Source organism: Eumetopias jubatus, unplaced genomic scaffold, assembly GCF_037043125.1.
Source record: "Eumetopias jubatus isolate StellerSeaLion01/CBP00866 unplaced genomic scaffold, mEumJub1_p1.0 scaffold_2, whole genome shotgun sequence".
Taxonomy (NCBI): Eukaryota; Metazoa; Chordata; class Mammalia; order Carnivora; family Otariidae; genus Eumetopias; species Eumetopias jubatus.
The window spans coordinates 159,906,103-159,920,768 of NW_028274808.1; the positions used below are offsets into that span (position 1 = coordinate 159,906,103).

The 14,666-nt window shown below is 48.0% G+C and overlaps 1 protein-coding gene across 1 annotated transcript in view; it reads right to left on the reverse strand.

The window, feature by feature from the left end:
* Positions 1–318: 318 nt before the first annotated feature.
* The window catches only part of PDGFRA (platelet derived growth factor receptor alpha), a 32,903-nt gene continuing 18,555 nt past the window's right edge, over positions 319–14,666 (reverse strand). The window contains exons 14-22 of the mRNA XM_028100642.1: positions 14,341–14,494; positions 13,303–13,469; positions 10,874–10,989; positions 10,398–10,520; positions 8,947–9,058; positions 7,310–7,409; positions 7,090–7,195; positions 5,543–5,784; positions 319–466 (exon numbers count right to left, since the gene is read on the reverse strand). Coding sequence (XP_027956443.1) covers positions 319–466; positions 5,543–5,784; positions 7,090–7,195; positions 7,310–7,409; positions 8,947–9,058; positions 10,398–10,520; positions 10,874–10,989; positions 13,303–13,469; positions 14,341–14,494 — 1,268 coding nt within the window. The remainder of the gene's footprint in view (positions 467–5,542; positions 5,785–7,089; positions 7,196–7,309; positions 7,410–8,946; positions 9,059–10,397; positions 10,521–10,873; positions 10,990–13,302; positions 13,470–14,340; positions 14,495–14,666) is intronic.

A 14,666-nucleotide genomic window follows, 5' to 3' on the forward strand; every position in this document is an offset into this window, starting at 1 on the left:
TCTGTTGGAATCTCACCAATGCCTTGGAAACATGGAGTTCACCTTCCGAGACCTATCACTTCCTTGTCCAAACATCTCCAAACTTCACACGCCGCTAAGATGCTACTGAAGCATTGCCAAGAGGCAAGGCTGACAGAGCTCATTTCGAAAGCTCCCATTCATCCATAGTGAGCAGGCTCCCTGAGGCCCTCGGCTGAGAACTTCTCTTTACACCTCATCCGCGTCCTCCTCCCAAACGTTTGCATTGCAATCAAGTGGTTTGCTTAAAGGGATCCAAGGTGGCCCCAGGAGTGGAAAGTGCCCCCCTGAATCTGCCAGTCACAGGAAGCTGTCCTCTACCAGGTCTGAGGAGTCTATGCCAATGTCGTCCATCATGTCGATATCCTCGATGGTTTCATCCTCTCTCTTGATGAAAGTAGAGCTGCTGGAACCTGTCTCGATAGCGCTCTCTTCTGAGGTCTGTGAGCTGGACGAGGGAGAGGATTGGAAAGGTTAAGCCCACGTGCAGACCCATGAGACTGGATGGGTGGCTGGGGTGCCCCCTGCCCCCAGAAGCAAAGGAGTTCTTCCTGTGAGATCCTTTGGCATTCCACCTCAGGCCACCCGATCTGGCAAGATTCTGCTGCCAAGCCAGGCAGCTACTCATCATGTGTCACACCACAGTGGGCCCTGTGCAAAACCGAGATCCCCAGGTCATCTCCATGCTTCGGCCTTCCTTCTCTTCTGTCAAATCTTCCAGCAGAGTTGCTAACAAGCTGTGACAATTTTTAGCCTCCCCCACCCCCCCCGCCCACTCAGTCCTAGTGGAAAAGAAAGTAAGCAGTGCCTGATCAGAAGACAATGAGGGAAGGAAAAGCACAGAGGGATGAAATCAGCTGCAAACTACAGCCGGGCCAGTCACTTGCTGTCCCTGAAACTTCCCGAGTGTCCAAACAGTGTTCTCAGGATCTGAGCCCATGCCTCAGGAAAGCCTTCTTCCCCTCTTCTTTACACCCTTCCAGATCTTCCCCAGCCCCAGTCTGGAAAGCAGGGTGAAGGCTCTTTACTCACTAGAGAAGGGGCTGAAAAGGAGCTGTAAGTCTGGAATCATCTAGCACTTAGCAGCTGTGGGAGTCACACCAGTCACTTAACCCCCTGAGCTAGTTCCCTGGCCTATGGAATGGGATGACAATAGTGCCTGACAATATTCCTGCTTGTCAGGGTGATTAAATAAGGTAATAACCATAAAGCACTGAGCACAGTACCTAGAACATACTAAGTCCCAATAAATATTAGCTATTATTATTATTGTTATTACTCAAACCCTACCTAAATAGGGCCTGAATAGCAGAGGATATCAGGAAATAGTTAATTTTCTTACATGTGATCATGCTGTTATGATTTTTTATAGGAGAGTATCCTCATTGCTTGTTCTTAAAGATTTAGTTATTTATTTGACAAAGAGAGTGCAAGTATGTGCGTGGGTGGGGCAGAGGCAGAGGAAGAAGCAGGCTTCCTGCCAAGCAGAGCGCCTGCCGCGGGGCTCGATCCCAGGGCCCTGGGATCATGACCTGAGCCGAAGGCAGACGCTTAACCAACTGAGCCACCCAGGCACCTTGAGAGTATCCTTATTCTTAGGAGATGTTTGCTGGAGTTTCAAATGTTTTAGCAAGAAAAGAAAAAGGATGCATGTTTATGAATGTGGTACATATATATTCCATATTATGTGTTATTAATTACATAGTATATATTATTATATATTACATATATACGTAAAATAGGGGTAACTATAACATTATATAGGTAGAGAAACCAAATGTGGCAAAATGTTAACAACTACTAAAGCTAAGTAGTAGATGTAGTCTCTCAATTTTTCTGGACATTTAAAATACCTCTTTTTAGAAAAATAATTTTCCCTAGTCTCTAGCCTGTCATGATTCCCTACCTTCCTGTCTCTAAACTCCTACTGCCTTATCATTCTCCTGCCTTGGATTGCAACATGTCTAGATCTGTCATTTGGCTCCCAGCAGGTGAGGTGCTGACAGGCAGGCCAGTCTGCTCTCACCGTGAGGCTGCAGCAGCACGCTGGAGACGTGCCATGTAAGCCACACTATGGGCTGGCCAGCCAGAGGAGCGAGGCTCACACACGCCCAGCAGCGGCTCTCGATCCAGCTCTTTTATCCCCTGAGGACCAGGCTTGACTCCTCTGCCTTGCTCCCCTCCTCTCCAGGTCAGTTCGATTTCCAAGCAGAGAACTGAGCCTGGCAGGTAGGGGCCTATGGGAAACAGTCTGCTGCCATCCGCCCCAAGGTCCTTGTAGCCCGGAGAGCTCTTAGAACCTGCAGGGTCACCAAACTGAGGTTTCCCTTCACAACCCCACACATTGGGCCCTTCCCTAGGACTGAGCTTTTGTCTCCATTCTGAATCTGTACTCCACCCTACCCCCTGGTCCGGGAGCCTCACTGTGAACCCCAGTCCACTGGGCTGGTCTTGATAATCACGTCGTCCTGACAACCCTTCTCCCTGGCAGACCAGACAGATCTGCTTCCTGGGGCCCTGGCCAGTAGCTGGAGGCCTAAGTCAACCCTTGGATATGGACCCCAACCCAATTAGGACCTGCATTTATGAGACTTCTTTGGACACTGTGATTTGGACTAATGGCCCCTCCCTGGGGGCCAGTTCTACAGTGGAGTCCTACAGAGGAGTCACCCCCTTGCCCTGACCCTACTGGGCTTGGCAGGCTCCTCTCTGCCGATCCATCTCACAGAGAGAAGGCAGAGATGTGGCCATGGAGGAAGCTAACTTCAGGGAGACTCAGCCCCAGATCATCCTTGCTGCTTGCCAGGCTTCGCAGCAGTCCCAGAGCTCATGACTGGGCTTACTTCTGATTCCCTTCTTGTGGCCCAGTGCCTGGCCACAATAGTACTGACCCAGCACCCCCCAAACCCTCTACAGCAAGCAAGAGCCAGTTTTTCTCATGCCCACTCCCCTCCCAAGCCCAAGGAGAGGGCTTCACAGGACCACTATGCCTTCCTAGACCCAGAGCATCCCAACCCTGGCATCCCTACCCCCATGATGGACAGAATCGTATAACGCCCCCCTCCCACCAAATTCACATGTTGAAGCCCTAATCCCCATTGTGATTATATTTGCAGACAGGGCCTTTTAGGAGGTAATTAAGGTTAAATGAAGTCATTAAAATGGGGCCCTCACCCCACAGGACTGGGGTCCTTGTAGAGGAAGAGACACCCGCAATACGCACACAGAAAAAGACCACGTGAGGACACATTAAAAAGATGGCCATCTGCAAGCCAAGGAGAGAGCTTCAGGAAAAACCAAACCTGCCAACACCTTCATCTTGGACTTCCAGCCTCCAGAACTGTGAGAAAACAGATTTCTATTGTCTACGACCCCAAATCCATGATAGTGTGTAACAGCAGCCTAAGCTGACCAAGACACTCCCCATGCTCAGCCCACCTGTCAGAGCCACAGTCTCAACTGACCTGGGGGTAGTCATTTGGTATATACTTCGTACAATTCGAAAATCAAACGTTATCACCCTTGCAGAAGTTCTAATTATCTAAGACGACAACTATCTATCAGCTAGAATTATTCTCTCTGTGTAATAGATGTCAAATTCTGTGGTGCAGCCTCGTGTACCCCCAGAAAAGTTCTGGGCACTTTGCTTATGTTATTTATCAATACAACTTTCTAACTTAACTTAGAAGCAAAACCTTTTTATGACTGAAATATTATTCAGAGTCCCTGACATACAAAATAACCAAAAAGGATGGCAGATCTGAGGTCAAGTGCTACCATAGATACCCAAAGCTCACAGAAACACTTTGCTAAAAGAACATAAACATAATTTTGAAATTGTCATGAGCAAAGGTAAGTCAGGGCACTCTGCCCAACCTTCCCTAGTCTCATAACACATTCCAAAAACAAAACCACAACTATACTTTTTAAATTACCTGGTTCATACCAACAGCAAGGGATGTCAAAATCACAAGGCTCCAAACTAATAACACCATGTGCTTCTGCCTAAATAACTGTATGTAGCTAACCAAATGACTGAGGAAGAAGGGACAAGAGTATCCTGAACGAAGAGGAAAAAAGAAGAGAGACTCATATGCAACTTGGACCTGGAACCAAGGACCACTATCATCACTTTCTCCTGCCTCTTTTCAAGGGCTATGCAAAGACAGGGGGAACTGGGACGTGGTCCCCTCTTCGGGACTGTGAAAACTAATGACTGTAGTCCTAGCTGGGTGTTAGCATCGCGTTGGTAATAAATTAATGGATCCAGGTGATGATCACTAATGGCTGTTAATGTCACAGAAGGGGAGACAACTGGACAGTAGGTAGCTCCCAATGGACGTACACAGCACCGGCTTTGAAGCATGCTTGCCAAAAATCTAACCTGAGCCAGATCAAGGCTCTAGACTACCAGTTTACAGCAAATACAGGAGAGAAAGCACATGGTCAGACACACTACAGGATGCAATCAGCAACATTCTGAATGTGGGAACGTTACAGGCAAATACTCCAGTTTCTTCACAATTACTATGCAAGGGGGTAAGAAGGGGCAGGACAAACGTATAGAGACGTAGCAACTAAATGCCACGTGTGATTCTTACTTGGTTCTCAATTAGAACAAAACAAATGCAAAACTGTATTTATGAGAGAGTCAGGGAAATCTGAACACTGAATATCTGATGCTCTTAACGATTTCTTGTCAGTTGGTGGGGGAGGGCAAGACAACGGTACTGTAGTTTTTTTTTTTTTAATAACTTAATAACCCCAGCTATTCTTTTAAATAGAGCCTTTATCTTTTAGAGGCACCATAATAGAATATTTATGGATGAAATGATATGATGTCTAGGATTTGTTTCAAAACAGTCCAAAGAGAGTAGCAGCCGAGTAGATATGGCTCTTCATGCAGTCCGGCCACGAGTTCATAAATGCTCAAGTCCGGTGACAGAGGAACCGACAGTTCACTATTCGACTTAAATCGGGCAGGTTAGAAATCTTCCATTATACAAAGTTAAAAAGAAGGAATAAAATCAGCCAGGAGGCGCCTGGGCTCCGTTCCCAGAGATTCTAACTTGTTGGTCTGGGTGAAGTGTGTAGATCAGTTTTCAAGTCTCCCCAGGTGACCCAAACTTGAAGCTGGGGTTAAGATCCCCTGACAGTCAGTATCAAATAGCCCAGTCTATCCTCTCCCTCAACTCTCCCCCTAGTCCCAGGACCCATGCAGAAAACAGCAAGAGAGGCTTATAGTATCTCAAGAATCAGGGCTGCAGTGACTGATCAAGCTACCTGGGGACTTGGGTCAAAGGCTCTCCACCTGGGAAGCACGTCCCTGCCTGCTCTACACCTCCCCCAACCCCACAGGGCCCACATTAGGATGGTCTGGGAAGCGTTTACAAAACGGAGCAGACCCCTTGGGGACTCCGGGACTCTGCAGCCGGCTGCCGTGGAACGGACGCAGCTCCGGGCGAGCCTCACCATCAGGTGTGCTGGGGAGCGGAGAGGGGGGGCCCTGCCGGAAGCCCTATACCTGTGTCTGTTCCTCTTGCCCAGGTCTTCCTCCTCAGGAACAGGGTCGATGTCGGGCAGGGGGATGATGTAGCCGCTGTCCGCGCTCAGCCTCTGCTCGTCCAGGCTGCCCTCCCAGTCCTTCAGCTTGTCTTCCTCGTTTTTGTAGGTGACGCCAATGTAGGCGTTGTCCGAGTCCACGCGCATGCGCGCCACGGCGGGGTGGTCGCTCTTCAGGAAGTCCAGATGAATCTTTTCATAACTCTGCAGACATTCATTTCACATGGTTAGCCAAGTGTCACGGCCCGAACTGCAAAAAGGATTCTCAGAACTTACTCCCGTTTAAGGGTCTGTGTCTCCAAACTCCCTCCCCGATACGGGATTTAGACAACTGAAGGAGAGTCAGAGGTCAACCGTCCCCAGAGGTGTGGGACACGAACAAAGGGCCACCAATGACAGAGATCTCCCGCCATCCTGCCAGTGAGATCTCTCATTCACCTTAAGATCACAATGAGCCCGTTCTCTGAGTCAATAGCTAAGACTGTGCCTGCCCCCCCCCAACACACACACCCACTCCCTTCTCTGGGACTAGCATGGACCCTTCTGGTCCCCATTACATAATCTCTCCAGGGCTTGGATGGGTCCCAATAAGAGGTGACAAGGACTTCCACTGGGAGCACCATCCCTGAAACCTTCCTGATCCTTAAATGTTGGAGAAATCTAACTCAAAGCTTACAGACCTTTGATCTAGAAAACCCCATTTTCAACAATACTTCCAGTCTCTTCCCACCAACACGTCTGACTTAAGGCAGCCAGAACTCCTCTGATTGACCTACCATAATTTCCTTCTGCCTCCTCATTGCTTCACTTCGAGGAGTTGTAATGGGCAGTGAAATAATCAACAGACAAAAGCATTTAACTCCCGGTTCAGCACACAACCTCCTAACGCTGCTCCTCTTTGAGAAGAAGTAACAACTATGAAGACTCTACATGGCGACTAATCTGAATCTCAGAAATGGAGTTTATTATACAACTGTGTCTGGGGTTCCTTCACAGCATCTCAGCAGAAAGTTGTTTCATTCATTAACGTATCCTGCTTGGTTCCATGAAATTACATTTGTTCCTTTGAACAATGCTTCCTATCCCACAAAAAAACCAGCTGGAGCCACAAATAATAGCTGAGGTTGTTCCTTCCAGTCAGCTGGTAAAAGCCAATTTCACGTGGATTTAAGTGTATGCAAATGAGGCTGTGGATGCCCCGAGACTTCTAACTGCACAGTAGCTTCAGATACTCAAATATCTGGAGAATAAAGTGTTTACAGGTGTTGCACACTTAAGATGAAAGGGGAGCCCTGCGGAAAGGGGAGGGTTTTCAGACATCACTGCTACCAGGGGTCTGGGGAGCACTCCAGGAAACCCAGGCCACTGGATCAAGCAATCGTTTTCCTCCTCTGAAAATGTTCCTTTAAAACAGTGTTGAATGGTGCGGCTCACTCGCAGAGCTACCAGCTATTGACGTCTTCCCTTTGCCCATTCCTTTCCACCCATCTTTAAGGGGCCCAGACAAACCTTCTTATACTGTCCAGGCAGCAGATGCTCCACAATCTCACTCAGGTGGTAGAAGGAGGGTCTCTTCTCCGGCTCGCTGTGCCAGCACTTCACCATGATCTCATAGCTGCGGGAGCGCAGAACTCAGAGTGGGCACAGGGAGGGGTGTCAGGGCACCCCCCACAACCCACAGACCCACTGGGCATGAACACAAGGCCCACAAGATGGGGAGGGGGCTCACACTTCGCTGGTGGCGTGGTCAGGCTTGGCCATCCGGTACCCACTCTTGATCTTATTGTAGAAAGTAGAATCCACCATCATGCCAGGGTAGGGTGTGCCACCTGAAAACCAAGGGAAACCACCAGGATTAGCCAGCGGGTGGGACACTGCTGAAACTCTCAGGGTGACACAGAACCTACAGAAAACACCTGGGGATCCCCACTTGAAGTTCTGGTTCTTTCAAGGCAATAAAGTGTTATTATCTCCTCGACTTCACAGTTTGCTTCCCCAAATCTTAAATGTAACCAGGAATTCCCCTCAAATTTTAAATGTAAGCAGGACTTGGGGCGCCTGAGTGGCTCAGTCGTTGAGAGTCTGCCTTTGGCTCGGGTCATGATCCCAGGATCCTGGGATCAAGCCCCGCATCGGGCTCCCTGCTCCGCGGGAAGCCTGCTTCTCCCTCTCCCACTCCCCCTGCTTGTGTTCCCTCTCTCACTGTGTCTCTCTCTGTCAAATAAATAAATAAATAAATAAATAAATAAATAAATAAATAAATCTTTAAAATAAATAAATAAATAAATGTCACCAGTACTTAATGTTGGTCAAGTCCAGACACCTGAGACAAAACTACATCTTTAGAAAAAGCACGAACATGTTTTTCAATGTTTCTGACTATTGGATCTACATACATAAAGCAAAATAGAAAAGCAAGAGAAATTCTGAACCACTGAAGGCAAAAAAATCATTTTCACCAAAAATGTTCAAATAACGAGAGCAAAAGTCAAAGCTGCGGCTTGAAATACCTAGATAATTCTCTCCTTTTAATAGACCGTGAGACTCAGTCAAGCCACACACTGGGATGATCCACACAGTGACATCCAAGCAGGGAGAACCGGGATCAGAAAAGGAGATGAGGCAGAGAAGAAACCCTTTCCTACAGAATTCAGGACACCTTTCAGTGTGTATGGCCAAGGCCAGATGAAGCTTAGTTTCCTCTCTAAAGCCGTCCAAAATGACCGCAGGGCTCCCTTCCCCTTTCTCTTCCATGACAATTTTAAATCAGCAGCACACGGTTTATTGCTACATGGAGGTCTTACCTCTCCAGATGAACTAAGGTCAGGGTCGTGAATCACTCCTCCCTCAGGGCCCTCACCTGGCGGCACGGGGGGGTACCTGGGGACTGACTCCCTGAATGACCAGGAGGTTCCTCTCCTCCTCCAGAGCGATGACCGGGAAGGTGAGTCACACCCATTCGCCTGCCATACTACTTTTCACCTGAGCGTCGATCACCATGAAGCGACGGAAAGGTGACTCCCCACCGGTGAACCTACTTAACTCAAAGTCCCCAGCAAGAAAGCAGCTGGGGAGTGGGTGTCCTCAGGAACACTTGCAGTGGGAGAAAGTCACCCAAGCACAGCCCAAAGGAGTGGGGGGCACAGGCCAGAGGTGAGGGCGCAGCCCCCCAAGACTCCCGGCTCAGTGCACATGGGGATACATCAGACACCACAAGTGCACAATTTGTGATTTAAATCAGCTGCTGCACTCTTGACTCACAGCACGTATCTTAGCATCGTCTACACCCTGGAGCTTGGAAAACAGTGCTTCCCTTCCCGTGTTGTTGCAAAACAACCCGAACGAGCAGAGATGTCAGGTCCATACCAAGGGAAAAGATCTCCCAGAGCAGAATGCCGTAGGACCACACGTCACTCAGCGTGGTGTAGAGGTTGTCGAAGATGCTCTCAGGGGCCATCCACTTCACGGGGAGAAAGGTCTACATGGAGAGACGGAGGAAAGTAAACCCAGCATACCCACTGATGACCTACAGCAGCAGAAATAGCAGGGGTTCTCTGTGGACTAATAATAACTTGCACTAATAACCTTGCCCACAAAATCTTCGTGTTTTTTTGTCCAGCGCTACGCTCCCCACACTCAGAAGAGTGCCTGGCACCTAGTGGGTGCTCAATAAATATCTGATGAAGGACGGATGGTCGATGTTGCCTCTTGTGTCCTCCCAAAGAATAACATCCAAAAATATTTAAGCCTGAATGTTTACCCAAAGAGTGAGAGCCCTGAATGGGCCTGTCTCCTATTTGCAGGTGTTCCTAGGAACAAAATTAAAAACAGATCCAGTGCTCTGAGAACCAGTTACATTTTTGAACTTTAAGAAATTGTCATTTCATAATCTGGAAGCCTCTTCTGTGAGGCTGGTGCCGGCTGCGGTGCAAACACTAAGCTGAGGCCGCCACATAAAGGGACCATGTTAGCATCCTTCAGCCCTCTACAATGGCAGGCAAGATCACAGATTCATCGGCTTCTTGAGCAGGCGAGAGAGCAACTCCACCAACGTCCACTGATCTGTTTGGGGTGCCTAAATCTCCAGATCACGGCCACGCAGTACACAAACCACATGAACCCTGGACACAGAGAGGTGGCCTTCTGTGGGTGGAGGCAGCAGCCCCGAGTGGTCTCACAACAGGTGCAGTGGCGTGATTTGTAATTGTACCAACAGGTGGCAATACTGAGCTACCACATCTGCTTAGAGGTAGAAGCGGTGGGGAGGATGGTCCGAGGGTTCATTTAGAATGACAGTCTTTCAGGAGATTGGGCCTCTAAGATCTATTCACTCAAATGGTCTTAAGTTTTAGGGGTCATAGATTCCATTTGCAAATTTGGTAGAAGTCAGAGATGCTCTGTCTGGAAATGAATGCATGTACTGAGGCACAGACGAGTAATAGCTAACACTTGCTAAGTGTTCATATGTACCAGGCACGGTTCTAAGCATTTAACATTAAAGTCACCGAATCACCCACGAAAACCCAGGAGATAGGTACTGTTATCAGGTCACTGCTACTGATAGGGAAAACTAAGGTACGGAATGGTCAAGTAACTCGCCCCAAAGCTCCACGCTAGTACGTGCTGGAGCCAGTACTCACGCCCAGGCAGCCTGGCTACAGAGCTCATGCTTTTCATACTGATTCCCTGGAGCCCATTCCTGAATTTCATGGACTCCACGTTAAAAATATGGACCCTGAGTGGCCAGAAGCAACACGTAGCTTTAGAGATTGAGTGAGGAAAGGTGAGCATGTCAAGTGAGCAGAGAGAGCACATACACTGCCTTTGGACACGTAGTTTGAATCATGCATGATGTCTCTGGCCAGGCCGAAGTCACAGATCTTCACGATTTTCCCCTGCGCCAGGAGGACATTTCGAGCAGCCAGGTCCCGATGGACACACTGCATCGAAAGGGAAGAAACAACAGTCTGTCCATCTGCCACAAGACAACATCACCCCTGCAAGACTGACCACCTCCTGGTGGTGCTGGGAGCTGCCTGGCATGCGTTGGGGAGGCTGTCCCAGCACAGACAGCTTGCCTCCTCCAGGCTCTCCTCCCAACCACCCCCAAGAGGGAGAAAGCTCTAGAGCAGAGTAGATACTTGATGATATCAGACTCCCCACTACGCTTCGGGGGAAAAGGAAGAGAGAAGCAGCCATTGCTACTGGCCTCTTCAAGCGAGATCTTCCATGCTCACCTCACTCAGACCTGTGGCTGGATCCACAGAGAACTCTGTTCCATGAACGCACTTACATTTTTTGAAGCCAAAAATTCCATTCCTCGCGCAACTTGATAGGTAAAGCTCAACAAGTCCAACAAAGTAAGGCCTTCTGAGTTATCGTCTGAAAGGAGGTTTTTGACTTCCGAGTCTGCAGAAAAAGAATGAAGTGTGTTGGCCCTAGAGGACAGTGTGAAGCATCCCCCACGGGGACGCTCCCCTAGGGCAGCCACTTGTCAGGCTGCTCAGCCTTGTCCAAAGAACGGATCTAAAATTATGTTCCTATAGCATTTCCAGACCTCACGGGTGGGTATGTAAGCCATGCAGAGGTTCTACCATTAAAAAGAAATCTATCTGCAGAAATATCTCTCTGGTTTATAAACATATATATATATATATCCATAAGGACCAGTCTAGTGGGTTCTCACACATATCTTGTTGTTTGCCTCCCAAATTTCTTTTTTCAGCCTTAGTTAGCAAGTTACCTCAGCCACCTCTAACACACACACACACACACACACACACACACACGTACACACACACACACACACACACAAAATCTTCCATGATGAATATACATAAGGGCCCTTGAGAAAGTAGCTTCTAGGAATCCGCCCCCCCTTTGTTTTTTCCTCTTTTTAAAGCCACCTTCAGAGTGTTTGGCTCATTTCCTGAATAAAATCCAGCCCCAATCAGACTAGAGGTAACAATCTTATAGGTCAGTGCCAAGGACTTTGCCTTTAGTTCCTTTTGTAACTTGTCCACTTTCCCCAGTTAGTCCCATCTGGAAGGGTCCCAGGGTTTTCGAGGAAGGAGGTAATCTAGGCCAGCAGTTCTCATTTCTTTTTAAAAATTTTCAGGCAAGTGAAGAGTAGTTGCAGCCATTCACATTTTTCCTGCCAGCTAGGAGAAGGCCAGAAAGCAGTGGTCCGCCTGCCAACAGGGCCCGGGCTGAGCATGAATCAGGTTCCCCTGACATCTGGAGCCAGGTCCAGCCTGGGAAGCAATGTAAACTATTTTTAACAATACGGGAGGGGAGAGGAAGCACTGGTTCCGACAGCTCTCATTGGCTAATCTTTTAAAAGGGCTTGGAAGTGTACCCATTTGGCAATGAGAAGTGAATGGAACTTGGAACTGCAGCAATGGAAAATATTCTTATATACCGAGCTTTGCAAAACAAGCACATTCTTTTTTAACAGATTGTACCTTTCACTTAAGAACCCCGCAAGCATTCAGAGCATATCAGTGATTTTCAAAATAATTTCCATGGCAGGTCAACACTTTTGTGCATTGACTAATGGGAGGGCTCAGGCCCAATAACACAAAATTACAAGACATGTCAACATCGGACCCGATAGTAGTGTCTTCCCCACTCCAAGCCTGGGATTAGACAAGAACCTGGAAGGGCCACCCCCACCCTGGCAGAAGTGGGGTGGTCCATCTGCTCTGGGCATCGGCTAGGCTCCCTGGAGTTTATAAATCAATGCAGTCCTGCCACATGTTCATCTGTTTTGAAAGAGCAGACAGATCTTCCTTCAAACAATATTCAGTAGAAACACCTAACACTCTTGTCAGAAAAACACGACCTCCAATTGTCTACTTTCCAGTTTCTATCACAAAGTGGATATTTACAAAGCCAAAAGCAAGGGCTACTGAACTCCTAGATACCAGAGACTTATAGAATTAAAATTTTGAAAAAAATATTAGGAACCAATAGAAGATAGACAACTTTTAATTTTGCCAATAAGGGCACTTAATTTTTTTCCCCCAATAAGAGAAAAAAAAAAATGATCACCATACTTTCATTAAAAAAAAAAAAAGACACATTAACACCAAAAAAGGAAGATAAGTATATCAGGATAAACCATTCTTTAAAAGGATTACATTTAAAGTGTGAAAGTGCGTTGCATTAAGTCTTTATTCTTTTTCTTCTTTTCAATTCACAGGCCACAAACTTCTGAAAACACATCACAGATACAGTTGTGCAGACACACAGTTAGGGACCACGGGCTGGCAGTTCTGCTCACCGTGCCTGCTCACCTTCCTCTAAGTATTTTTTTTTTTTTTTTAAGTAGTCTCCATGCCCAGCATGGAGCCCAACACGGGGCTTGAACTCACGGCCCTGAGATCAAGGCCGGGGCTGAGATCAAGAGGCAGATGCTTAACCGATCAAGCCACCCTGGCACTCCTTCCTCTGGGTATTTTAAGTACAGGCTTCCACCACTATCTGAAAGTAGAGCATTCCTATGAACTCCTGTGTAAGCCAAAACGGTGTAAAGCAAAGAAGCACTTACTATTTCGTAAAACCCAAAATCCTTTTCGGACTTCTTTCAGTGAGTGAGAACGAGTACTAATGTAGATCTTTCATCAAAGAGTGGCAGAAACCCAACTTTCGGAGAGCAGGGGAAATCTGTATCATACCAAACCACTGGCAGATGCAGAGAGTGGACAGTGACAGTTTTACCTAACATAGATTTCTTCTTATACGAGGCTGGGCGGTCATACAGCGATCTCTGGATGTCCGAGTATTTAGAAACCTCTTTCCTTTCCAGCATGGGGACATACTGTGTGGTGTCAGCTTGCTTCATGTCCATGTAGTCACCATTGTTTTCAAAAGATAAAATAACATAACTGTAACAAAAGAAAAAGAAACCTTATTCAGGGTGCCCCTTGGGAGTGGTCATTCTACCTTCAGTAGATGATGAGCAGGGGCCCATGTATGCAAGGCGGTGAGGCAGGTATGGGGCTAGCCAGGGGGGTGAGCAAAAGCAAAACCAATGTGCACCTTCCACGTGGGGCAGCCTGGAAGGTGAGATGAGCATTTATCAATAATCACACAAATACCTGGGTCATCTCAACTGAGGTGTGTCTGTCTTTATTCTTGCTCTGTTTTTCAACTCACGGGCCACAAACCCTGGGCCACACGACCACGTGGCCAGATGTTTCCTGCTCCTCAATAATTTCAGTGCCAATGTGGTGTCCATTGAGGAATTCAATATAAAGTGAACTTGCACTTTCTGATCTCACAGAACTTTAAAGCCACACAGACCTCTGTAGCTACTTGTAGTTTCCCGCAGTTGGGATTACTACCACTGGCTTGATTTCTAGGCCCAGGGTCCGCAAGGAGCAGAATCTCAAACTTGGAGGTCCTCAGGCAGTTTCTCACAAGATACCAGCAGGGAAGCATCCCTGGCCAGAGCCGCAACTTACAGGTCTCAAGCAGACCACACATTAGCAGCAAAATGGCTCCCAGAATGACTCCAACTCTTGCCTCCGTTCAAACCTCTTGGCAAGGCCTCCCCATGTGATATCTGGTCCCAAACACCTGCGGGCAGGTGTGTCCCGGCTGCATCAGGGGACAACGGGGTAGGCTGGGGGACTCTAAGTCTTGCTGCCTGATGGCACGGGGTCTGCAGACATGGATTCTATGCAGACACGGGCTCTCTCCACTGGTGAGGCTTGTAAGCCAACGACTCACAGCAGCATGTCCCTCTGCACCCACCTCCGTGTGCTGTCATCGGCAGGGTTCAATCCGAAAATGTCCAGCTCTTCCTTTGGCTTCTCCGGGTGGCGGCTCAGGAAGCTATCCCTATTCTTATGCAAATAGTTGACCAAATCCCCATAGAAGCAGTACTCGGTGATGATGTAAATAGGGCCTGCGGAAACCAAAACCAGTTAAGAAATGGGCATGAGAGGCACCTGGGTGGCTTAGCCACTAAGCGTCTGCCTTCGACTCAGGTCATAGTCCCAGGGTCGTGGGATCAAGCCCCACATCGGGCTCCCTGCTCTGCGGGAAGCCTGCTTCTCCCTCTCCCACTCCCCCTGTTT